This window comes from Catharus ustulatus, chromosome 3, assembly GCF_009819885.2.
Source record: "Catharus ustulatus isolate bCatUst1 chromosome 3, bCatUst1.pri.v2, whole genome shotgun sequence".
NCBI lineage: Eukaryota > Metazoa > Chordata > Aves > Passeriformes > Turdidae > Catharus > Catharus ustulatus.
Window position 1 is genome coordinate 72,421,093 of NC_046223.1, and position 26,275 is coordinate 72,447,367.

The 26,275-nt window shown below is 35.4% G+C and overlaps 1 protein-coding gene across 4 annotated transcripts in view; it reads right to left on the reverse strand.

Moving 5' to 3' along the window:
• The window catches only part of AFG1L (AFG1 like ATPase), a 65,585-nt gene that overhangs the window by 36,395 nt on the left and 2,915 nt on the right, over positions 1–26,275 (reverse strand). For all 4 annotated transcript variants that reach the window (XM_033055163.1, XM_033055164.1, XM_033055162.1 and 1 more), the window contains exons 2-7: positions 21,423–21,646; positions 12,545–12,596; positions 11,851–11,952; positions 10,453–10,583; positions 5,199–5,298; positions 2,225–2,283 (exon numbers count right to left, since the gene is read on the reverse strand). In XM_033055163.1, coding sequence (XP_032911054.1) covers positions 2,225–2,283; positions 5,199–5,298; positions 10,453–10,583; positions 11,851–11,952; positions 12,545–12,596; positions 21,423–21,646 — 668 coding nt within the window. The remainder of the gene's footprint in view (positions 1–2,224; positions 2,284–5,198; positions 5,299–10,452; positions 10,584–11,850; positions 11,953–12,544; positions 12,597–21,422; positions 21,647–26,275) is intronic.

Genomic DNA, 26,275 nt, shown 5'->3' on the forward strand with positions numbered 1-26,275 from the left:
TCATGAAATTATGCACAGCTGAAGCAAAAGCCACTTTATCTATTCACACCAATGCCATCACACAGCTTCTACACACATTGGGGAGGCCTAAATCTGCATTTCTCAAACCACCAAAGCCAGAGTATCAATGTAGTTCTATCCACACCTTTGTAACACAAAGGTTAATGGTTAAAATCTTACTCTAGAATACATTCCAATGTCATTTTTAAATGCTGACTTCTGCTGTATTGAACCAAAAAATGTAGATTTTTATATTTTTTTTATTAATAATTTTAATAAATGCATTTATTCTTCCACTTTCCAACCAGAGAAGCATTTTGTGAATAAGCTCCCTCTGATCCACCTTTTGGTAATTATGTCTTTGGGAAAGAATAATGTTACATTGGTAATATTTATTAAAGTGACATCAAAGGCATGTATATTTAGAGCAGTGTTAAAACACAAAGGTGCTGGGAAAAAAGAACACAGAAAATCCAGTATTTTAGAAAGGCCCTGGTGAATTACGTTAGTATTTGTTTCTCCCTTCATTCACTATGACGACAATATTCATCTGCCTCTGGTGTGGTTATGCTACTTGTTTCCTTTTCCATTCTCTAGACTAAGTCACCTTTACTGTTTCTCTCAACATTCCATCTGCTCCCCACTAAAAAATTTTGATTACCTTCCCAGTCCTGATGAGGTGTTCTGATATATAAATGATATTTAACATTTTTTAAATTCAGCTAGCTAAAAAGAGAAAAAAGGAAACTACAAATAAGCATACATTATAGGTATTCTTAAAGCCTGACAATCACTGAAATGAAAGAGCCTTATGTTTATCAGGGAGAAAACTAGGAGTCAAGAAAGAAAGATATATAGAAAAGAATGATTTGCCATGGTTGCTGCATTTCAAAAAGCAAATGCATACAAAATTATTTCTATGCTTGAAAATACTCTATGACTGGGAGGTCTCATTCAATGCAGCCAACTACAAAATAAACTCTCTTCAAGAATCTCAAACAGAAGTGGCTGTCGGTTTATTTTTATATTCCTTACTTTTGTAAAGCCATCCAGGTAAGAACCACTCTCATTGGTAACCTCCCTGACTTCATAGACAGCCATTCTGAGATGCACAGGAGTGCCATAATCATGTCAATGGCATATTAACTTTTAAACATGGTAATTGTACAAATGTCAACATTAGATGGGATTTTCAAAGGTTCTTAGGCAATTAAGCAATCCTATGATTCTGAAAGGGCCCACTGAAAATGCAAGGCACTGTGCTGACCACCTGAGCAGAAACATCCAGTCAATGCATCAGTTCAGCAATCCCAAAACTCCCATCACCAAGACAAACCTACCTAAACTCTACCTTACAATTCTTTTATTCTAGATACCAATACAGTTAACATTATTTATGTATTTTATTCTAGCAATACTTCTGTAAGGTAGGGAAACACTGTTATTTCCATTTTACATGTCATGTCAATCCAGGCATAGCAGGATACGAGAGTTGTATGTTAGCCCTCGATAACATAACACCACAACTGTAGCTTGTGAATAAAAAATATCTGCAACTTGTCCAGAACTCAAAGTGTCATTTCAGCTCATATTCTTTTGAACAGCAAAATAGGTACCAATTGCGTTATTCACAGATTAAGTTTTTTTTTAATTTAAATTAAGCTTTATAGTTTTTGACCTCCCACAACACAACATGCAGATTGAAGGAAGTTTGCCTTCAGAGCTGCTGCTTGTTGAACATTACGTGAAGCCTCACAAACAGCCATTGATAAAACTATTTATACATGAGAAAGACCCAAATACATGGTAATTGAGGGGTAGAGAACAAACCCTACTTTCCTTGCATCAAAGTAACAGCAAGCTGTTCTAGCCTTATAAATACAAGATAACTACAAGTACAACACAGTATAAATGTTAGATGGATGCTATGTTACACAGCATACATGCACCAGCAGGGAAGTCTTACACAAACAAACACTTTCTGCTGCCTTAGTCAAAAAGATAACTTTTTGTCATGCTAAAAAATGTCCAGCTTTAAAAACATGTTCATTCCAGAAGGAAAAAGTCCCTTCTTGCCTTACCTTCAATTAGTTTTGCTCTAAATAGTTAAAGCAGATAGATATAATCTGGAAACTTGCACCAAAGCAATCCTCTACAGATCTCCTACAAATTCATTAATAAAGTAGACAAAACTGAAAAGCATTGAATAAGTGGCTCTCCTTACCTTCAGCACAGCAATGAATGGTACAAAATTAGCCCTCTGAAGACCATTTTTATAGAGATCTGAAAGAAAGGAAATCAGTATCATTTTGCTACTTAGTCTTAATAACGACTTGCCTTCTAGTCTAGTAAATAAAACTCAATGTTTCTAGAGACAGGAAGAGGAACAAAAGGCAGAAAAGGAAAGCTAAAATCCATTTCTCTTACTTTACTGTATGAAAATTCAATACAATTATAAGGAAGAATGGAACATCCTGAGGAAGCGTGAAAATGGCAGGGAGCAAAAAAATGACTTAGATGTCTAATGACATACAATTAATTCTAGCAGAAGAAATTAAAGCAGCATCTGTTTTTAAAGAAAGGGTATTAAAAATATATATTTGTAATGCTGGGTATACATTGGTATAGATTGTAAGGCCAAACTATGCAACTGCTAAACCCAAGTATTCGGCAGAGTGCAAAAACCCCCACATAACTAAAAATACAGCATTTGTCTTACTAAGTTAGCATCATTCTTGTTTGATGTACTGCACTACATTTATCTTTTAGCAATTCTGCCAGGTACACACCCTCTTCAAAAGCAAGAAAAAGGATCACCCCTAGGGCAAAAAAACTGAAAATTAAGTTAATATGTAAACTATGGTAAAGTTGCTAACAATACAACTGAATAAAGAAAATGATAGTATGTTATGTAACAAAAAGTAGATCATCTGCATCATCAAACAAAATAGAAATTTTAAAAAAACGTGCCAAGTAGCATTTTCATGTTATTTATCTCTATATAGTTATACAACAAACTTTTCTTCTCTGGAAATTATCCAACTGCCCAACAAGTTCATAACAATGACTTCTTTGAAACACAATCACTTAAAACTGTATGACGATCTGCTCTGTTTCATTAATATTTGGAAGCCTTATAAAAAAGTCAGCATAGCACCTATAACAGAAGGAATGAATAAGAGAATATAGACACCTGGCAGAGATATCACCAAAATTCCATACAAGCAGATGCCAGGTTATGATTATCCTTTATATTCCCCATAAGGCCTGAAGGCTACAGCTACACTAAAGCTTTCATGTTTTACCAACACCTCATGGTGGACAGAAGATGCTGCATCCATGAGACCCAACAGGGCACCTACAGAATGGTTTTCACGAAACTGGATATGTACACAGAAACATTTTGGAAAGTTATCAGTAAAAGGCCATTACCCTAATTACTAACAAGTTCTAGGAAGCCGTGCATCATGCTCATTCCAACTCAGTAAATCAGGATGATCATACATTTGTCAAAATATACAGCAATCAATTACACATTTACCCGCAAAAATTAGTGAACATGTAACAGTAGTGTAAGACAGTTACTCCCATTAGTTATTCTAGCTAATAGGGCTGTGAGCTTTGTATCATGTACTCTGCTTCATGAGGATCCAAAAAATAAACAGTAATTTTAGTGGAAAAAACGAAGCCAATACTCCTCACATACAATCTCAGTATCTCCCCTCACATTCCCATGAGGCAGCAGTTCGACACAACACTCAATGGTCAGCAGCTGGGCACATCTGCTCTCTAATGAAAAAGCCACTTTCCCCCTTTGTATCTACAAGAAACAAATCTCTCCATTCAGTCTTAATCCTTGGTGTGGCATATTACACTAACCCAACTCCCTTTCCTGCAGGGGGATGTCAGACACACTGTGAGCATGCAGGAATAGCGAGCAAAGAAGAGAGAGGGATCAACCAACACCTGGACTGTATCACAACCCAGCTCTGGAGATGCTGTTCTTGACATTCTCTGGGGTATTTAATACAGGTGGATGTATTTCAAGTTGATACAGTGACTTAATGTATATGAAAAACATGAAAAACACCCATTCAACAATAAAGGTCATGAAATGATGTCTTGATTTAAAACATTGGCTACAATCCTCAAGTTATGATAAAAAAATTCTCCTAAACATTAAAAGCAGTGCTTTAAAAGAATGGCTCTCAAGTGAGTAAAGTACCAGTATTCAGGCTATCTGTAGTCAATGCAACTACAGTAGTTACAATTTCATCTTGCTTATGCAAAAAAGGAAAATAAGCCAACGGGAAATAATTTTCTCCCCTAATAAAAACATTTGGGTGGGTTTTTTGGTTGTGATTTTTTTTTTTTTGCTAAGATAAAGTTCATTGTAAAATTGCCCATCATTAGTGATTGTCTTTTACACAATTAATTTGGGTAGGAAAATTAATGGTTGTTACAGTTGACAATTGAGGTAACTCTTTAGTATTTGAAACTGATCAATCTGAAATGTCTAGAAGTTTATGCATTATGCTAACTGCTAATGCTATACAATACAAACATTTTTCTCCTCTACAAAAAATTACAGTTACTGCTCAGTTAAAACCCATACAGGTTTGGGGACCTGTATAAGGAACCTACTTAGTCACCACAAGTGACTAGTCACCATAAATAAAGAGGTATACATGGAAACAACTCTCCACTTAATTTCCTCAAACCAACTTACAAGAATATAAGAATGGCATATTGGTAAGTGGTTGTCCTTCAAGCTGGTAGACCACATCTGCAAGTTTCTGAGTTAGAAACTGGGAAGGAATGTGACCTCATTTCTTTTGCAGGCTCTGATCTTCCCCTATGCTTAAACAGATTCAAAACAGGCATCATTTTACCCCTCCTCAACTGCCCAAATACCCTCTCACTGGTTTGGATAGAGGAGAGGAGATCAGAAAACACCAAAGGTTTTGAGAGTGGTAGAGGAAGGAACACTGAGTTTGATCTAAAGGAGGCATAAGATTAACTGAAAAACCTTTCTTCTTTAAGAATAAAAAAAAGCAAGGGACAAGCTGGATTATCTCTGATTCTTGCAGTCTAGAGAGTTCATTAGTATTAAATACTGTATGATATAAATACAATTGTTTTGTAAGATACCGAGATTCACTGGATTTGGGTAATACTGGTAGAATGTTTGTTTTTACCTTCTGGTGGCCTGTTAGATGTTGCCACAACGACAACTCCATTTTGGAAGAGATTTTCAAAAAGCTGCTTCAGAATCATGGCATCAGCAATGTCAGTGACCTGAAAAGACAACACATTTGTTTTATCTTGCTTTCAGCTTCTGCTGCAATAGATCTGCAAGTGGCTTTGTAGCTAGGAAAATGCTTGTTAGTGAAAGCTATGGAAAAAGATTCTAATTATTGCTTGGTGAGAAAAAAATAAAAGGGATAATTAATAAGCAGTGAATGTACCACAGTCTTTCAAAACTTGCCCACTCTTTATTGCAGAACTCCACCATTTCTTTACCAATTGCTAAATGATTCCGTGTTAACTTCTATTATAAAACTACAGGTGGGAGACACAGAAAACAGACCTAAACATTTAAGAGCCTACTTAATTAGGAACAACATGAAAAAAAACAGGAAATAAAGAGATACACACCGGCTGTTTTACATTTCTATTACCTTTGAGGCAAAGGTTTACAGAGGTGAATTTAAAATGGTCATGGGACTTCAGAAATAAAGACAAGTAGCCAACTATACATAATCAGCTGCTGTTGAAAATAGAATGATATGACATAGATACTATTGTGTGATTGTTGCAAAAAACAATTCAACAGATGGCCCATCACAAAAATAAGCAATTTCATTGTTCTTTTTAAGTGCCTTCTATTACTGTCCATGAATAATCAAAAGGCAGGCAGTCACTTCCAGCACAGTCAGCCTCTTCTAACCTTCAGGCACAAAACACGAATGAAAAATAAGAATGGGTAGGACAAGTGATACTGGGGAGGGGTAAGGAAGAAAAAATGACTGTAAGATAAGCCATTAAGAAAAATTTCTTTAAGTATCTTAATTTTAGCTTAACAAATTTGCTTTATAGTACCAAAAAATAAAAGGATACAGGAACAAAGCTGTAAAAAAAATATATAAAGCTTTTCTGAAAAAACAGTAATTCATATTTTACTGGAGTTCATCATCTTAATACATAAATCACCTTTATGATCATTAAACTTGATTTTTCTGTAGACCCTGTGCTTATTATAAAGACACTTGTTGCATTTTGGCTTGCCAAAACAGACCCCAGTTCTGAGGAAATAAATCAGTGGTGGCATGCTGGAGTTATACATTCCCATTACACAAGAGATTGACAGATTGCCATACTTTCACCACTTTAGATGCACATGCTGTGATGGTAACACATGTGCAGAAAGATTTTACCCAGCATCATGTATTCTTCTACTCCACAACCCCAATTCCCCATTGTTCTCCCACTTCTAAATGACTTTTCTGGGCAGGAAAAAAAAATTCTGCATTAGAGACATAGGTAAAATACTTGCGTTACATTTTTGGCAGCTAGTTTTGAAGCAATAATGTTCTTAATGAATCACATATAAACACCAGTCTCCTTCTCCCAAAGATTTTTTTCATTTTGTCCTAGTAATGCCTTAATAGGGATTTTTTTTTTTTCCTTTTTAAATAGCAAACTTTTACACAATCCATAACACACACCTCAGATTTGCCTGTTTGTGCTCCCTAAGATCTGATTTTTTTAAAAAACAGTAATTCACTATCATATCATATGTTTAATACACTTGCTTATGGTTTCTCTTAATAATTTATTTCTTCTGGATACCAAAATTTAGAAACTTCTACCATTCTTAAAAAAACAAGACACATGAGGAGTCACTACAGATGCACATCTTGGGGTAACTGAGTTTCTTGTACCACAAAGAACACATAAAAGCCAAGTTGTAAAATTCTGTTACAGAAGTAATTTTGTTACAAACCTTTTTGTTTAATAATACTACAAAGCATGCTACCTTTAGCAAACAGGGAATGAAAGAGTATTAATGCTGACGTAAAACAAAACAATAGCATTCTCTTATTAATGAGAATTGTTATTTGATGCAAAATTCTGAGCTTCATTACAAAAAAGAAAAACACAAACCAAAACAACAACAACCAAAAAAAACTAAGAGACCCTCTTAAAAGTTCTGTCAAAAAGCAAGAACCATTTTAAGGACCAGGATGCAAATATGAGCTCTTTTAATCTAATACACTTTAGGAAAGACAAAAAATTTCTACATGGTAAAGCAGGTAGAAGACAGTAACTAAAGGATTTTCTCATGTTTTTTACTGTATCCAGCATCTATTGCAACTCATAATAAAAGCACAGTCTACAAATTACCAATAAGGAGAGCCTGCTAGGGGAGAGAATGAAGAAATTTCATTAGCATTTAAGAGAAAAAAAAAAAAAAAAAGGAAAGACACTAGACTAATAGTTGATTTACATATGTAAGTGCCTGACACTCAGTCAGCCACTGATTGGTACAGTTCCACGTAATGAATGACAAACATAAGCATGTATTATCAGCAATTAGTATTAGCACAAAAATAAGAGCCTAATTTTTATTAGAGGCTTTTAATAGAATGCAGGTCAGTAAAAACTCCCTAAATTGTTAGTTCACTTTTGTAGTCCAAATGGACTACTTTGGTACTTTAAGGCTAAACACTGCATGATTGCTCAGCTTCCCAAGCAGGAGGGACGCTGGTTTCATTATCAATACTAACATAGGTTACAGTCCCATGCCAAAATTAGAACTGCTAATTACCTGTGCATTTGGTCACTGCTAGACACCCCTGTGTTCTGAAATATCATAATTACAAATGGTTTAATTTTAGGGTTTTTCTTCAAAATGAAGACATTTTTAGAATGGTTTAAGACTTTTGTGATTAAAAAAAAGTCTTTAATATTCTCAGTAAACTGTATGACAAAGATCAGCAAGAGACAGCAATGCTTTAATAACCCAACAGCCTGGAGCTCAGGCAACTGCTGACAAAATCCTGCTTCAAAATGGACAAACACAGAAGAACAGTGCCATCACTGAGGTCTTGGCCATCACACAGTATTTGAAAAAAGAAACATTAAAACTTTCTTTTTTTAAATACAACAATATTTTGGTACACAGAAACTTACTTTTAAAAGAAGAACTGAAATATTTTTCTAGATCAATTAGTCAATTCTCCACTTGCTTAATAGTACTCAAGGCATTGCAGGAAGATTCACTTTGGAATATTTCTGTTTTGCTTTAGCTCACTGTCAATGAGGAAAATGCAACCTCAGCAATGCTTTTGTCTTCTGAAGTTCTGCATTTGGTTTCCTCTGCAAAATGAGCATTAACAATATGTTTTGCTGTCCGTGTTTAAAAAAAATCACTCATCCTTGTTTCTGTTCTTAAGATAAATCAATAATTTCAACTTATTCTCCTTTTTTTTTTTTTGTTCAGCAGGCATCTGAAAGCAACTTGAAGTGTTTAAAGCAAATCTCAATAGTTTCTGATGTTGCCTCCACACACAATTATTTTGCCAAAACAACCTCACTTTTCATCTGTCAAAACAGAGAGTTGCTTTGTCCACAAGTCAGAGTAGTGTATGTTCTAAGCCTGCAGTGCTTTCCAGTTTCATTTTAATCTAGCAATTCTTTAAATATGAGTAAATCAGACTGCAGGAGAATAAAGCCTTGATCTCCACTGCAGAAATGATCTGCAAACAACCCAAATTAAATATGGCTCCTGGTTATTAATGTCAATTTTGTCAACATGTGGCCTCCTCTTCCAGTCACTGCACTACTTTATGATTATTTAAGCAGATGGTTTCTTATCCCAAATTCAGTGCCTTCTTTAAAATTTCAGGAAGTTGGAACTCCTCTTAACCAGGCAAAACCTGTGTAGAGTTCCATGTTACAGAAAATCAGGCAAGAAATCCACCCATTCAGAAATCTGTGAATTTAGAAAATTAGTATACCCAAACTAAGTAGATTTAAAAACTCACTTATTAATGCAAAGTCTTGGAAATACACTTTAAAGTATAGTTCTCATATTAATTTCCCAACTGTGACAGTTCAACAGAACAGGTGATTTTTACAACTGAAGTCATTGGTGTACCTCAAGCAAGTCAGCAGGGGGAGCAGGCAATCAACTTGGGAACCAAAAACAAATGCAGTCTCTCCCTTTAAAATGTGGAAACATGACAGAGACTGTAAACACTGCAATAATGCAACCTGAAAGCAGGTATTTACACTAATACATGGTACAGCCATTTTCTACCATTTGAGCATTTAGTGCCGCAACAGTTAACACTTCCCTCTCCAAACCTTCCCATTTCTTCATAATGTAAGTACAATTGTCTCTGTATTTAGATTTTACACTCAGGTTTTGGAAGCCCAGCATAATCATATTCACTGGAGTGAGCACAAATTAAATGATCAAACAGCAGCAATTGCAACAACCCCACACATTCTGAAACCACAGGTCAAAGGACTATCCCTGCTTGAAAAATGAAAGAGAAACTTAAAACAAGAAAAATTATTACTTGAACAAAATTCCCTTCACAGGAGCCCACCATAGAACAGTTGTTTCCTCAAGTGTGCACGTTTGCCAAATAATAGCTAGGAGATATAAACTGCTCCATCCATTTCAGAAATGTATCAATTTAACACCATAACAGACCATTTACAGTTAATACATCATTTCACTGCTGGTGATTTGAAAACTATATATAGTATAGTATATCTGTTCTTATCTTGCTGTGCATTTTCTCTATGAATTGAAAAAAAAAAAACCTCAGCTGGTTAAAGCTGCCAAATATCTGTAGTTTTTTATTAAACATTTTTACAAAGAATTTTACATTTAATTTGTGATATGCCCTTAATATTCATAAGATGTGTAAAAAAATTAATCAAATTAGCTTGGGTAAAGATAATTTTATACACTTATTTTTAATTTTCATGTTTAATTGAATAGAAATTTCTTAACATTCTTAATCATACTGAGAGTGTTTGTTGATTATACAAGCTACAAAAGCAAAGATCAGTGCCAAGCAAGCATCAGGTGGTACTGTAAAGACTCAGTACAACATGATGGTTCCTGCCCTGAAATATTCATGAGCCTCTAGACAAACTCTAATATCTCCTTGTATGATCAGTGACCAGACAGGCAAACAAAAGCACTGCAAATGGACTTATGTTGCCGACTTGCATCTTGTCTACCATGGAAAAAAATACCAAACCCCACCATCTCTTCAAAACTGTAAAGTGACTTCTAGGCTTTAACTTCTACAGGTCACTACTGGTCAGTGATTCAAGTACTATATTAGCAGTAACAAGTATCGTATTTTAAGATCAAAAGTTTATGAAGTTTCTCTTGAAGGGAAGGAGTAATCTATGACTTCTTACCTGAAACTCATCAAAACACAGGAGAGCAGCCTCTTGGCTTATTTCAGCTGCCACAGGTGCAATTGGGTCATATGATTTGGCCATAAATCCTGCTTTTCTCTTTGGTAAATTCTGCTTAAGGCGATGTATTCCTTAGATGATAAAACAGAAAAGAACAAACATTCCTTATTTCTTTTTCTAAGACAGGAAGAACAAAATTATTTAGCTAATAAATAAAAGTAAAATGATCCAGTAAAAACAAGAAAGCTTCAAACTTAATCCAGTTTCAAGAGGGTAAAACTCTTTTTAACCACATCCACACAACAGTTAAAAGCTCACAGATTTTGTGATTCTTATTTTGTTTAGAAAGACTTAAAACAAATGTCAAAAACGTCTTGAATGCTATGCACTTATACTTTATTTTCTATAAATTGATACAAATTGCAGTTTCATCTTGCTCTGAAGGTATTCTTAAGAATGCATTTAGCTAAAAGAAAGCAGATGTAGCAACACAGTTCAACACGTGAAGATGATGATAATGGTACAAAGTAAGATTATTAAATTTGTAATTTACTGTCTCATGGATTGTATTGCATCTGACTATAAAAAAAGATCCTGCAGAAGGAAGCTACCTTTGTTAAGATTAGCACAAATGACAAGAAATGGAAACAGAAAATCTCAAGTGACCCAGCAATGATAGAAAAGTGGGCACTAAAAAGTGGCTTGAGTTATTTATACCAGTGAAAGCTTCCCAAAAAAAATGCAGCTGTCACAACACTTGTAAAATACAGCAATAGTTGACAATTTGACAGAATTATAAGGCCACAGAATTTAGAAACAGAAGCAAGTTTTAAAATATCTAGAACAGCATCCCTGTCAAAATAAAGCACCTTATTCAGCTGATAAGAAAATTTTCCTGCAACTCAGGATGCACCTCTTTCTATTACTTTTCCTCTAAATTACTGACAGTTTTAATAATTTAGTCAATCAGAATAGTTCCCATTCTCCTTCGCATTTATATCTGATTTAGTTATTGCTTATTCAAAATACAGATTGAGTTTAACCTTTACATCTTCAGTTTTAGCAATAACCTTCTTCAGATTTCAGGTAAGCTAATTGGTACCTGGAAAACATTTAGTTAAGGATTTCATTCTAACCAATACACTCGAGTTACATATACAACCAGGTATGCATATTTTTCTTTCAGAAAAGATACTTGAGAAATAACATGCAATTAGTATCTATGCTGGCATGATAAACCATGCTAAAATACTTTAACTTTTCCCCTAATTTTTTTTTACTTTTCTTTATGCTTAAATATTTAAATAAAATTACTGTGATTAATGTGACTATGAGACTGACTTTTTCATAGATATTGTACTTTATAAAATTCTTGTCAATACCTGTGTCTGCACTTACTCTGGTGTACATCCAACATGAAGCCATGAAAATGGACTCTCTTTTTCCTTTCTACTTTTAAGTGAGAATAGAACATGTCCATCACCATTGTCTTTCCTGTGCCTTCAAATAAGAACAATAAAAAACACTCAACAGGTAGCTAATTTAAGAGCAGTATGTACTGATTAAAGTAATGCTTGTTTGTTAGCTTGGCCCTAATGAAACTAATTTTCCATAGGGTAAGTACAAAACCTATGCTATGAGGAACAGTTACATTTTCTGTTCAAAAATTTGGCAACAACTACATTTTTATTTCTCTGTTTTAAAATACAGAGATGGCCTTAAGGTTGCACAAATTACTCCCCATACATTCATAAAACATGTTAGTATTTAATTTGAAAAGTAGTATGTTTTCATGCTGAACTGTTGCAACTAGAATACATGAATTCTCTCCTACAATTACTTCCCAAATTCTTAAATTGCGTTCTTAAATATTAGTGAATGGGTAACGCTGAAAACAGCTACACATAGTAATGTGGTCCAATCAAACAGTTTCCAGCATTCAGAGTGCAATTATATTAAATAACATCATAATGTTACATTCTGAAAATTCATTAAAACAATAAAGCCACATAAACATAAAGCTTTTAGACACTTCAGAATCTGAATAGACATGAATTTAGAAAAAATTCCATTGAATGCAAATGAAACTTACCAACATCTCCATAGACATAAAGCCCTTTCGGGGGTTTGGTTTTGGCAAAGAACTGCAAGTCAAGAGAAAAAGAGTAAATATAGATATGGGGTAAAATAAAAGCAAGCACAGGGCTGTGATAAAGGCAGAATGCAGTTGCACTTAACCACAACAGTAGCATCAGCTAGTGAAATGTAACCTTGACTAAATCATTAGCTCAGAATTCCTAAGTAATGCTATCAGTGTGCAAATTTTGTATAAGAACCAAAACATACATGCAGGGCTTGAGACTTGGGATTCTGGGGGTTTTTTTAGATAATTGTGAAAATATCCCCATTCCCAGCCCTAGCACATGTGCCTTTTTATCAGAACACATAAAATTATTCAATGTTTCCAAATCCACCATGGTGAAAACAAATCCTTTCCCTCATTAAGCCATTTGAGCAAACAGTCCTAGGAAAAAAGGATACAAAGCAGTATTCTACTATTCACAGATATATAAAATACACTAAATACCTATTAGAGCAGGTATTATCTGCTAAAGAGATAAACTTAGACTTAGGACTCAGAAAATCAGTACTGCAAAGCCCATGAACATTGTACATCCTATTTCTCACAGCTTTGAAAATTAAATGCAAAATCATCTCCAGTTTAAACATGATTAAAATCAATGGAGTCACATTAAAAATATGTATCAACATACACATGCATGGGGCAGTATATGTATAAATACATAAACATATAAAAATATACTTTCAAAGTATGACTTTTATTAACCATTTTTTAAAGTTAGTTACTTTCACCTGGAATTAATACTGCTAAAAATTTTTACATTTCTTAATATTTTTCAGGACATATATTATGACACCTGATATCTATTTACTCAAGTATAAATTTTTATGGAAAAACTTACAGTAATGCTAAGATTTCCAATTTGAAATAGTCCTCTTTCCCTTTCCCCCAGTACTGCACACAGCCACTTCCAAGTATAATTCAAAAAAGAAACAGTTTCTAAAAAACTGGAGATCTTAACAAAATTAAATCAAATCCATGAAACTGAATTGACATCCACAAAAAACACTGCAGAAGAGTATTTGCTTATTTTAAAGTGCTCCACTTTCAGAGCTCTATGGTCTGAGCCAACACAGAGGAAAATTAAAATTGCAACCCTGTGGTCTCATTTGGAGCTGGGTAATTGCTAAACAACTTGAATCTAAAGCACATTTTCAAAATACAGTGCCATGTTAAAGAAATAGAGGAGTCTGTACAAAACACTAATTAAATATGAAAGAAAATGCATGACCAAAAAGTAGAAGGGTAATATCTCGGTTCTATAGTACCAGCTCACTCAGAAAATATGCAAGCATGGCTCTTACACAAGAGCCCCTTTTAGATTTAATTTAGATCTCCATTAATAGAGTAATCAAAAATTTGTATCATCAATCTATGGCTGGAAAGGGTTTCAGATGTTTGGAAACTATTCCATTAATTGACAAGGCTGCAACTATTTGCTAGTACTTTGAAAGCATTGTAAGACAATTTAATTGTTGAATATTTTTCAGTGTTTTTAAGAGCTTGTGCTCAATTAAACTACTGATGCTGAAAGTTAAAGGAGAAAAGGGGAAACAGACAAAAGTCCAAATGAGACATTTTCAAAATAATTTCTTTGGGCTTAGTTTTAGATTACCAACAATCATTTTAACAATATAAAAGACTATCACATCCAATTTATTATACAAGAAGGCTGTATTCACGTAATTTGTAGTTTCACAAGAAGTGACACAAAGCTAAAGAAACAAAACAATGTGTAGAGTACAGCTTAACCTGTTTTGGCAAAGATTATACAACCAGAACAAATAATAATGCCTACATTTTTATACCAATATTTTCATTATAAAGCTTTTTTTAATTACATTTAACTATGCTTAATATTTATATTTTTAGGCATAGTTATTTCCAGATAACATATGACAGGAAAAGGGACTTTCGTTTTGACTTAAGGAAACAAATATAATGGCTTGAACTCCATAAAAGTTGATCTAAAAAATGAAATTAGTCCCCCTTTGAAGACAGCAATTTTTGAGCAATATCTGATTGCTGAAAAGGATGGATACTGTGGCAGATCCAAACATATTTGCTGAAGCTGATAGTCTCTAAAAACAAATCAAATGTCAGAAAGCCTCTTATCCTGTTTCAGCAATTAAAGAAGTTTGTAGGAAATATTTTACATATACTTCTAAACATCACACTATTGACAGCTTTAGGATAATGACTTCCTCATTCCTGTCAGATATTGTACAACTCTAAGAATTTGGTTTTATATTTTTTGGTTGTCTTGGTTTGTTTTATTTTTCTTAAAATACATTTTGTTCAAAAAAAATAAAACTTCATCAGCAGATTTATTTTTAAATACTGAAAACTCAAGACATTTTGCATCATCATAAGATGGATTTTTTGGTTTGTTTTTATTATTCTAATGCATCTTCTGAGGTCCAGAAGTTGTCTAAGAAAAAAGGGAAACTTCCCATGGATTGCTGATAAAATCCCATCAATGTTCTTGATTCAATTTAAATCACAACAAGCAACCAACAGTATGTGGGGGCAAAGAAAGCAGAAGACTGATCTTGGTTCCATGCAAACATACACTCTGCAAGAAGGAGGGGAGAGATCTAACACAGAAGATCCTCAAGTCACCCTAAAAAAGGACAGTCTACTTTATTTCTGGCAGAAAAAGGAGAAAACTAGAAAATGTAGGAAGACAAACCAAATTAATTACTTCTCCTTGCTCATTTGCATATTATCCTGAGGTGCACTTGGGGTCTCAGCGTAACAGTGCTAAATTTGCTGATAACAGGTTTTCTTTGGCAACAATGGTAAGATTTAAGGATGTTAATGTCAATATTTAAAAGGTATTAACCCAAAGATAATAAGTGATACATAAAATTTGAGTTTGAAGGGAAGAATACCTTCAGTAACATGTAACATCTTCCCACCTTCTCCCCTGCTCAGACACCAGAAGCAAGCAACTAATTTCCAAAAGTTTTTCCAATCAGGGTGTAAATACTTTCAAGTGCAAATGCGTGTGAATACTAAGATGGTTAATTAAAATACGCAAAATTCAAGAGACAAGTCTCCCAACAGCAGATTTTTTTCTTTTAGACGCTAACAAAACTGCCTCTTTCTCCCGCTCTTTCAGGCCTCTTTTTGGCTGCTGTTGTAGCTGAAGACATTTTCAAGGTCTTGAATGGTGTTTACTATTGTTCGTACCACTTTTCAAAACATGACCTCACTTATAGTTGAGCTTATTTCAAGTCATTAGTACAGCAACTCAACAACTCTTAAGATGTCACAATTGGTATTATTTTGAAAAGCTGGAGATCTGAAATGTCTATGCAAACTCTTACGGCCTTGAACTTCAATTCAGAGGACCTCAAAATATCTCAACACACAAGGCCGTGCTTTCACCTAGTTGAAGATCAAAGTCCTTGTTCAAATTTGAGGAGTAATTTTGAAAAACAGAAGCCTACTTGGTTGGCAGCAAATCTATTTTTTTTTCCCCTGAGATTCATTCTAAGCTGATGCCCCAAAACCCTACATCATAACAAAATAGTTTTATTGCCACGAAGAAAATGGTTGGTGTCTGGTGTGTCTGTGTGTGTGCCCCAGACTTCTCAGTTCAGAAAGGTTTGGCCTGTGAGGTAACACAAGTGTTCTGTCTAAAAAAAAAGCTGAAAGGTCTCTATTGTATCTGATATAAATATTTGCTCCCTAATCCTACTTTTGCCATATTGTAGTGAATAAAACTACTTAGAGAAAAAGTGACAAAAGAAGAACAAAGCTAAAACCAAAGCAGACCACTCTTGTAACAGTTCAGAAATATAAGAAGTTTCTATTTCTGGAATAGTTTCTGCTATTTTGGAAGAGGCTTTGGCAATTTTATCACAGAAGAAATCAGGCAATAAAATAAGGCATATCAGACTACAGAAGAGGCTGATAGAGAGAGGCTCCTCTTCCACCGCCTCTTTTCCTTCACTGCAACCTCTCAACCACATTCTCTTCAATGACACAGCCAGGAAAAATGAGCACACTTGAAATGCCAAGCATTACTATGTTTTTTATCTTGAAAAAGCTGCCAGTAGATTAATTTCTTCTCAATACAGGAGATTTCATACTAAAAGTGGGCTATTCAAGTTGCTAGAAACCTCCTGAAAAAGCAAGAAGTCAACCTACAAAATAGTAAGTATCACTGACAAAGTATTTTATTTTTTCAAAATGTATCTTTAATTAATTTAAAATGCATCAATTTGTTTCATTTCTATTAAAACTCACTCAGTACAAAACAGAAAGGAAATCCAATGGTCTTATCATAAAAACATGACAGTATTCAAAGTTACAAAGTACCTGGCCTCCACTGAGGAGAATGCCAACGAGCTATTCACAAATACAGGATTTACCTGTATCATTAGTATTTCCTGGAGAAGCCTTCTACTGCTCATACAAATGAATTCTACCCATAATCCTGCACAAACCCTATTCAACCGAGGCCAACTCCAGACAGCAGTACTCAGAAGCAGCTCTTCTTGGCATGAAAATGAAAAACCTGAGCTCCAACTGAACCAAGTCTGCAGCAGCATCACTACACTGGAAGTCCGTTACAGAAAACCAAGTACTTTGCTTACTTAGGAAACTACTCAACAGATGCAAACATATGGTAAGCCTATGATTTTAACAACTACCTAGTCACATTTGTGACTGGGGAAACCTTCATTAAGATGTTGATTACAACTTTGCTGAAGCAAAATCTGGCCTGCACTAGAATTTAAACTATCATGTGTTTGGTTTCATTTTATCTCATAAGGAGCTCTGTTTGAAGTGGCAAATTGCTTCTTCAAAGACAGCAGAAGAGGAACAAAGCTGTTGTGACTTCTCCTCGAGTCACGATTTCATTTAATTACACAAGCTAGCAGACTGACAGATTTATGCAAAAGTCACTGCTCTCCTTTTCTGCAGTTCTGATGTACAGCATGGCACTGTAGTGCTCAACCTGGTTACCAATCTTAAGATTTCCTTAGAAAAATCAAACTGTAGAAGAAAAACCTCAAACTGCAAGAACACCCCTGTAGCAAGTAGTTCTTCAGCTGTGTCCCACTGACTCATTAGTTCCATCAGCGAGTCACACAACAATTTTTAAAAGTCAGTTTAAAATTAAAGAAATGTTAAATGAAGAAGTGGAATGTTTTAAAGGGAGTAGTGAAAAATACATTCTTAAGTAAAAACGGCATTTAAGTAAGAAAGTGTCAGTCTGGCTTTACTGCAATTAGCTCAGTTACACAGAGACATAGCAGCATCATACTTCCTAAATAGAAGAAGGCTGGTATTTGTTCTCTGTAATACAAGGTTTCTTCCCTATTCACACTTCGCAATCAAAGAATAAATAAATAACAAACCTACATAATGCTTGATCTACAAAGCCATGACACTTGCTCTAACAACTAACAATGATTTGGAGCACTCCAGTTAATACAAGTCAGCTCTCAAAATTATTCTCCAGGGCATTACTTTTAGAACTTAATATCCAAATGTCCAAAATATCTTGCCAGAAAAGATCAAAATGCTCTAGAGCCTACTGATCCTCAGGTTTGACAATAAGGCCAATGTCTTTGTCATAACATTTTTTTCTAAAAAATGAAAATTAATAAATTTGGCATTTATGTCTGATGCCTGTATAACTTTGATCTAAGTTACAAGGTGCTTATACAGATTGAGTTATAAGGTATCTATACAACCTGACATCAATATAACTGAAAATGTGACTTTTTATAAACCTAAATAACCTGAATCACAGCTTTTTATACTTATATAACCTGATATAAATAACTTTTCATACAATGTAATGGCTAGTATATGGTTAACTAGTTGCTTAATGCTGAATAGACAAAAAAAAGAAAAACTCGCCAGGTGGATAGCTGTAGACAAGTATAGTACCAATGAAAAATTGGCAAGTGCAAAGCCAATTAGCCACAAAATTAACAATTTAGGCCAGCTGAGACCAGACAGACCAAGGAACACTGTAACTGTGCATGTTCTGAAGAAAAAGTTGAAAAGTTCAGATACAAGAAAGACCGTGAAAGCCTTCATCAAAGACCCCCAACGAACCCTGAAGTGGGGAGGCAAAAGCGCAGTGCAAAGGAGCTTCCCAATATCCATGAGATCATGCTATGTAAATTAGTTCTGGCATGTATGTGATGATGTTATACACAGTGATACTAAGCAATACTTACTGCATAAATACACAACAGCACTTGACAAAGGTGGGTGAGTTAGGTGGAGATATCCCCCTCACCAGTGCTGCAATTAACAAATACCTGCTCTATAAACATCAGTCTACAGGGATTTATTTCCAGCCTTTCAGGCATCACATCCAAAAAAAATGGAAAAAAACCCCAGGAGCAAACCTGATAATTGGCTCCATTTTGAATGACTTCATTTACAGTCCAGGTACAGTAAGAAAATTCTGAGACAGAGAAGTTAAAAGATTGTAAGACCAACAGCAAAGATAGTCACCTAACCCAACAGCTTTTCACATTCAGGATCCTCACAAGACACAAGAGACTGGTCAGCAGTTTAAGATTCAAATTAAAGAAGTAGCTAAGCAAGCTGAATCCAGCTTGGTCTCCTTACAGTTACACAAAGAAGGTTAGCATGCAGGCATGCTGCCACACTGCTCTGCATACCAGAGATAAGAAGTTTCTAATTTATTTTCTATAAAAATGAGAAGTTTCTATTTCTCATTTGGTACTTGCACAAACTGAATCAGGAGACTGGTATAGACACAGGAGTTAGCCCACAAATCCATCAAGACAACATGAATCCACAGGCATATACCCACACATAACATGAATAAGTGCTTGAATAGAAACATACCATTTTCAGACTATTTACAATTTTTACACTGCTTGCATGTTTTTAATAATTTTAAGTAAAATACATCCCTAAAGTAAAAAGGTAAGTAATGTGATGACCTACCAGAGAAGGCAAAAACATACCCAAATCCATTATTTGGCTCCAATTCCCACATCAGAGTTAGAATCATTGAATGATTTGGATTGGCAGGGATTTCAGGGGGTCACATGGCCAAACACGCATAAAGATGATGGGGCCAACTGTTTCCAGTACAGAACTTCCAAAGATGCATTTATTGTCCTTTAGGAACAGTCCTGCCTTAGGCCTTTTCTTTGCATATTGAGTTTTCTTCCAGAGTGCCTAACTTTTACTTCATGGATTATTTCCCATTCATGTTTTTTCTTAATAAAAAGCTCTTTCCTAGGTACTTAGTCTGCTTCCTTCCATCAAGAGGACATTTATGGCATTTCCAGTCAAGTACATGACTAGCAAATACACATTCTCCAGCTATAAATCTGAGTTTAAGGCATTCAGGGGATGTTGCAAGCAGACAGGTAAGAGAACAATCTGGTGTGGTTAGCTAACAAGTTTAATAGAGTAGCATACTTAGATTTATGCCCATGAGATGAGGAGTGCTGTCTAATGAATGCTTAAAAAGGCTGATATGGAGATTTCCTAGCAAGGACTGCAAAGGACATTTATTGACCATAAATGTTAAAGTTACTTCTGATGAAAAAGAAAAACAAACCCAAAAAACAAAAGTGGTGCAAGAGAAGGAGAGAAATCAAAAGAAAAACACTCAAGAGTCTAGCTGCGGAACACGCTGACAGTTTCCCTCCTCCCAGGGACAGGGAGGTCTCTCCAGTGCAAGCAGGGAAAGTGCAGATGAGACAGCAATGTATACTTTGCCATGCTTTTTCCCCAGCACTATACTTTTATCATCAAACTTAGTCAAACACCCCACTCTAGCTGTTTCCTCTGACCACAGCTTACAGCTGTGCTGAGTGGAATATGTTAAAATCAGGCACACATTCACTGGGCATTAACTTTAGTGCACATCCATGACTGCCTAATATTTAGCAAGAAATTAAATGTTTTATCTGCTTTGCTGGGTGCTACATTCGGTTTTCTGGGATATAAACTCAGATCTACAAAACAAGAGGCAATGAAAGCTGAAGAGGGAATTACCACACCAGCTCTTGTTGCTTCCCATGAGAACATGCCATACCAGTGCTATCAATATTTGCAGGTGCAAGGCCACTAGAGCAGCCGTCTGAGAATAACAGCATGAAAACAAGAAACATGGAAAGTACTGTCAAAGAGAGTCTAGAAAACATTGCATCAAGAGCTTCAGGGAAAAGTCAGAGATGCAACAGCAGGCTAACAGCATTATGACTGTTAAGGTAATGTGCAACAGGCATATGTCCGAACTTTTGTAAATCCTTTGAAAAGAAACTATGATGTCCCCAAAAAACACAATAAGGGTGCAGATTATACCTAGGCTTTCTTTCCTTACCTCATCTGGAAACTAGCAACATGGAGAAGAATTGTTTTTAGAAGTCATGTCTGGTACATATTATAATTTGGAAGTATAATGTGGAATATCTGTTAGAACACAAGACATCAGTGTTCAGTTTATGTAATCTAAACACACGAGTATAATACCGGTGCTTGGGAATTAAAATCTGGTTTAGGCCTCTCTCTCCTACAGCCAAACAACATTTTTGGAAAGGCAGGCAATGGACATATCTAAAACTGTATCAGATTTTCCTATAGAATTATTTCAATCATATTTAATTTGGTTACTTCTGGAGTGCCACTGGATTTTACAAACCAAAAAAGAAAGAAGAAAGATTGAAACATGAAGACTGATCTATCTGTAAAGATGCATTTGCAAAAATAAGATTTATGCTCTTGACAGAAATTTATGCATTTTAAGTACATTCTTATGAGCAAATATAAATGCAAAAAATATTTTTATCATTATAAATCTCACCTTTGAAAGAACATTTTTTGAATCAATGCTGTAGCCTTTAAGGCTCTCATGCAATTTCTGCAGGTGTTGCACAACTTTCCTTTGCTGCTCATCATTCTTCAGCTCTTCCCGCTTAATCAAAAAGTCATAATGTTCTAAAGGTCCATTGCAAACCAGTAAAGCTCTGGCATGAGCATCTGTAGGGGTACCAGGGCCTGTCTTCTCATCTGCCTGAGCAGTGTAGGCTGTAAAAATAAAAGTATCCAATTAACAGATAAGTTTTTAAAAGCATCTCCTTAAAAACAACACATATTCCTAACAGATTACACAAAGACATATATACACAACTTACCTATATAAACACTGGTTATCCCTTCATTTTTCTTTAGTTCAATTTCTAACTTTACTCTAGTAGTATGTTTTAACATTTCTTTATTTTATTCACGAGCACACATTCTAAGAAATCCAGCTAGAAAGTAGGTAAGATTTGGATGAGCTGTTAAAATGGAAGTTTTGACCTTTTTTTTCCACATTGGGGTAAAACCATCGAAAAATTCCAAAGTGCATTTCTCTAAATAGATAATCCTTCAGGTAAAACTTCAGAAAATATTTAAAAGTCAAACAAGAAATCAAACCAGGAGTTCTGCAAGGAAGCTGAAAGACTCAAACATCATACTAAGCAAGGCAGCAGTGAAGCCCTGCAATGCCACAGCCTGATCTTCTGTCATTATCCTCAGCCTAGAAGAGACAGGGACAAGACCAGGTAGGAATACGGTCAAAAACAAGACATTTTTTTAAAAAGACAGAATTGCTAGACATAAAAAAACACTAGGAAAGGAAAGAATGTGCAAGATTACAAAGAACGGTTGCCAAATCATTAATTTCAGAAACAATGGCATATACCGGAAAGCTGTTAAATATCTTCTCTGTTTCCAGTGTCATTTAACAGGTTAAGGATAATAAAGAAACACATGATTTTTTAACAGGTAAAGGTAAAGCATGTTAACGCTTTTGTCACATAGCATTGTCATCCATACAGTAGGAAAGAAAGTTGCAAGTGAAAGTACTTTTAAGCAAGTACAAAACAGCTAGAAAAAGGATTTGTAATAAATAATTACTACAGTTAAACTAGGTGTATATCTGCAGCAGAGTTTCATAGAGGGCTCAGGATCTCATCTTCGTGCAACCCTGAATTTCCACCCATGTCATACATGGCAAAATAAAAGTACACGGACCAGGAACACAAACAACAGAAAATAAGGAGACGGCTGCAGACACTCTGGAAGACAAGTAAATTCTGACAAACTGGACAAATAATCTAATACAAACAGGATGCAATTCAAGAGGGACAAAGCATGTTATTCAGAGGAAACAACACAGGAGATGGGGAATGAGCAGATAAAGAATACCTCTGCAAAAAAGGATCCAACAGCTACACTGGATCACAAAATGACAGTGAGACAATATCATAACACTATTACAGGAAACACAAGTACTCCAATATAAATATATGTGGGAAAAAATAAAACCCTGTTCTATTGTACTGGTATAGTCTGCCCTGGAAGACACTTAAATTTTAATATCCTATGTTATTAGAAGTATGAACCAAATGGGAGTAAACAGAGATTTAAAGGACTGGTTTTTAAAATATGCGTCACAACCTACAAAGATGCCATAAAAACACAACAAAAGAGTCTTAAATAGTTATAAGAAATATAGTATATTAGAAAACAATAAAACTGAATGGCTGGGTCAAATTACATTTACTTATTGCAAGTAACAGTTTCTCCATAAAAAGACAGTCACTGTTTGTATCTGCAGCAAATAATTGCACCAAATTCTCTTGTTCCTGGAGGAACTGAGTTGCTGTTTTGAATCAAGTGTAATTAGCTCATCCCTATCTAAAGAGATCACATAAAGAAAGTTGAGTTAAAAATCTGTTATTGAAAAAATGTGAGTAAAACCTGTAGAGAAGATACAGTTGTCTCCAGATCCAGGGTACTAAGAAAATGAAAGGAAATGGTATTTATACAGATAACTTAATAACTGTAATTAAGGTAGTGAAATAGATTAATAGTCTAGAAGCTGTAAAACTTCCAACGACGTGGGGTGAATTTTAAAAATAAGCTTGATGAAAATCTGTCAGGAATAGGTCAGCAAAGCCTACCTCTGACCTACCTCTGACGGGAAGGGGAAAGGCAAAGATCAAACCAAAGAAAATGGTTCGGGCTGGAAGGGGAACTGAAGTATCATCTAGATCAAATATTCCTGCCACCGGCAGGGACACCTTCCACTAGACCAACTTCCTCAGATGATCTCTCAAAACTTTTTCATCTTGTTTTCCACTATTCCACTCCCAAAAAAAGTCAACCTCAGTCCTGTGACCCATAGCTCTGAAGTATCTATGCCTTTGCAATACGTACAAGCTGATGGCCCCAAGAGCTCCAGTGTGCCCCCTTACACGTGTAAATTCTCAAGGTCCTATTGCTTACCATAAGGTCGAAAAAAATAAAAACAAGCTGATTTAGGGGTAAGAAAGGGTTTGTGGCTCATGACCTTCCTTGCCATGGACAAAGCACACCCGTAGGACTGCTCAGAAGCATGGGGTTTGTCTCAGATTACATGTACTCACAGCTAACCATCCTGGGAGCCGGAGAAAATACTCTGTCATTAACACATGACAGAGGTGGAGACTATGCCCAAATCGCCAGAGGGTGTCCTGGCACAAATCACTCACTGTTCTCCTAAAATAATACTGAACACTGGGATTAAAATAGGATGGGAGTACACTATAGTACACTACCAGGAGACACTCAGTAAGTGGTTAAGTGATAAACTCACACCTATAGTTGCAAAAAAAAAAAAAAAAGGCAGACACTACTGAAGAGCATGTGGGGATTTTAGAAATAAATCAGCAGAAGGTAGCTATACAAGTGATAAAATATTCTAAGAGACAGAAAAAAATGTGCACCCTCCATTCTAACCTGCATTTTGTGGAACAGATTGCAAAACCTATCACTCAACTATAGGAATCACCTATGATTCAGTGCACTAACTGTAGTCCTACAGCCCTCTTCTCCACATTGCAAAATAGGGGTTTTCATTTATTCCTTATTGTGTCATTATCTAATCTTTGCATTACAGAAACTGCAACTCAATTTTTAATAGTTCCCTTCTGAAGTCTTCAAGTGTCACACACAGAAAAAGTATCCCCTACAGCAGTGTAGTGCTCTGGAAATAGAAAAGCACAACATCAATTCACTGTTCACTTAGTTTCATATAGAACAGTGTAACACTAGACATATGGTTATCCACAACCTACCTTTCCCACCTTCAGAAGCAGGTCAGTGCTGGATGTTACCACATTTAACCTGATGTTCCCTGCTTCTTTAGATTTGACACCAAGGTGCAACTTTTTTCCTAAATTCCTGTTCCCAAAACATACATATCTAAGTATAATCTCACTTTACTGCATACCATATAATTAGGTCTTTGCATTTGCCTTTCTGCTTGCACATACAAGGATTGCAAACACAGCTGCAGTGAAGACCTACCATGCTACACCCAAAAAAATAAAGAAATTGGAGGGGAAAATCTCAACAAGACAAATAAAACTTATTTTTAAAAATGCCAATCTGGAAATATAGAAAAATTCTTTCAAGTGGGGGACTTAAGACATATTTGGTAAACTGACATTAATTTACCACTGCAAAGATAATTAATGCCTACTTAAAAATATAAAAAGTTTTCTTAGCTCCAGGGACTTTCTGCTCTGGAAGAAAGCAGCAAATTGGAAAACTGATCAGTGTGTTGTTGAGTTTTTCTACTGCTACTTAGAACTGATATCTGAGATGACACAGAAAAAGGCGTGTGAGTTTCAATGACACAGCTTGTGAAATTAACAGTCACTTCTGAAGCAGGCACTAGTTACTTGTGCAAGAAGACAAACTGAAATGGAAAGTGAGTTGTGGCATACCAAAACTGATCCTGACAGCAGCCAAGATGTTGAGAGCACAGAAGGGTAACCAAGGTATGAGGTAAAGAATTAACACTTTCCCCTTCCCTCTTTGCTGTAATGGTTAATTACTGATTGTCTTAAAAATAAAGAATATTTCCAACCAACAGTTGTACAAGAACTGCATCTAAACCAAACTCACGTAGGTTACAACTGCACCAAAATTAAGCACCCCAAAAATCATCCAAGCGCCACCTCTGCTGACAGTCATGATCAAGAAGCTGGAATAGATTCTACTAGATCAGTGTTAATGCAAGGTACAAGGATCACTGCTTGGATTCATTACTGCTCTACCAGTGCACCCTGCCTTGAGAGCTTTTCATATGAACCCTGGAATTTGTGTGGAGAGAGGGAAAAAAAAGTAATAGAAACCACCATTTAAAAACTGTCAGGTTTTCAGTAATCCAGACTGAAGTTCAGAATATTATTTTGGGTCACAGTGAAGCCAAACTGCTTCAAATCTTAAAACTCTTAGTGCAAAGCTGTTAAAACTGCCTATGAAACAGAACTGCCAGGACAGGAAAAGAGGACTTGAAAGTCAGAGGGCACTTTCATCAAAAGGCAGATGGTGGTATCAGAGACCTTCCTAAAATCAAGAGTAAGCTGGTAACAGAACTCCTGCAAAACTTTCCTTCTTAGATGCCACCACAGTGAGGAGGAAGGGCAATGGTACAGTCTTGTAGCTCAAAAAGGTTATTTTCCTGTGTGAAAATAGGAGCAAAGATAGCAAAAGATCAGAAAGGATTTTTTTCATACTAGTACGTGTAAACAGTAATAATGTCCTCTTGTCTCATCTTTTATTAAATCTATATGCAAGTTTTGCAGAATCAGTCTCAAACAGGTAAATTGCCCCACGATA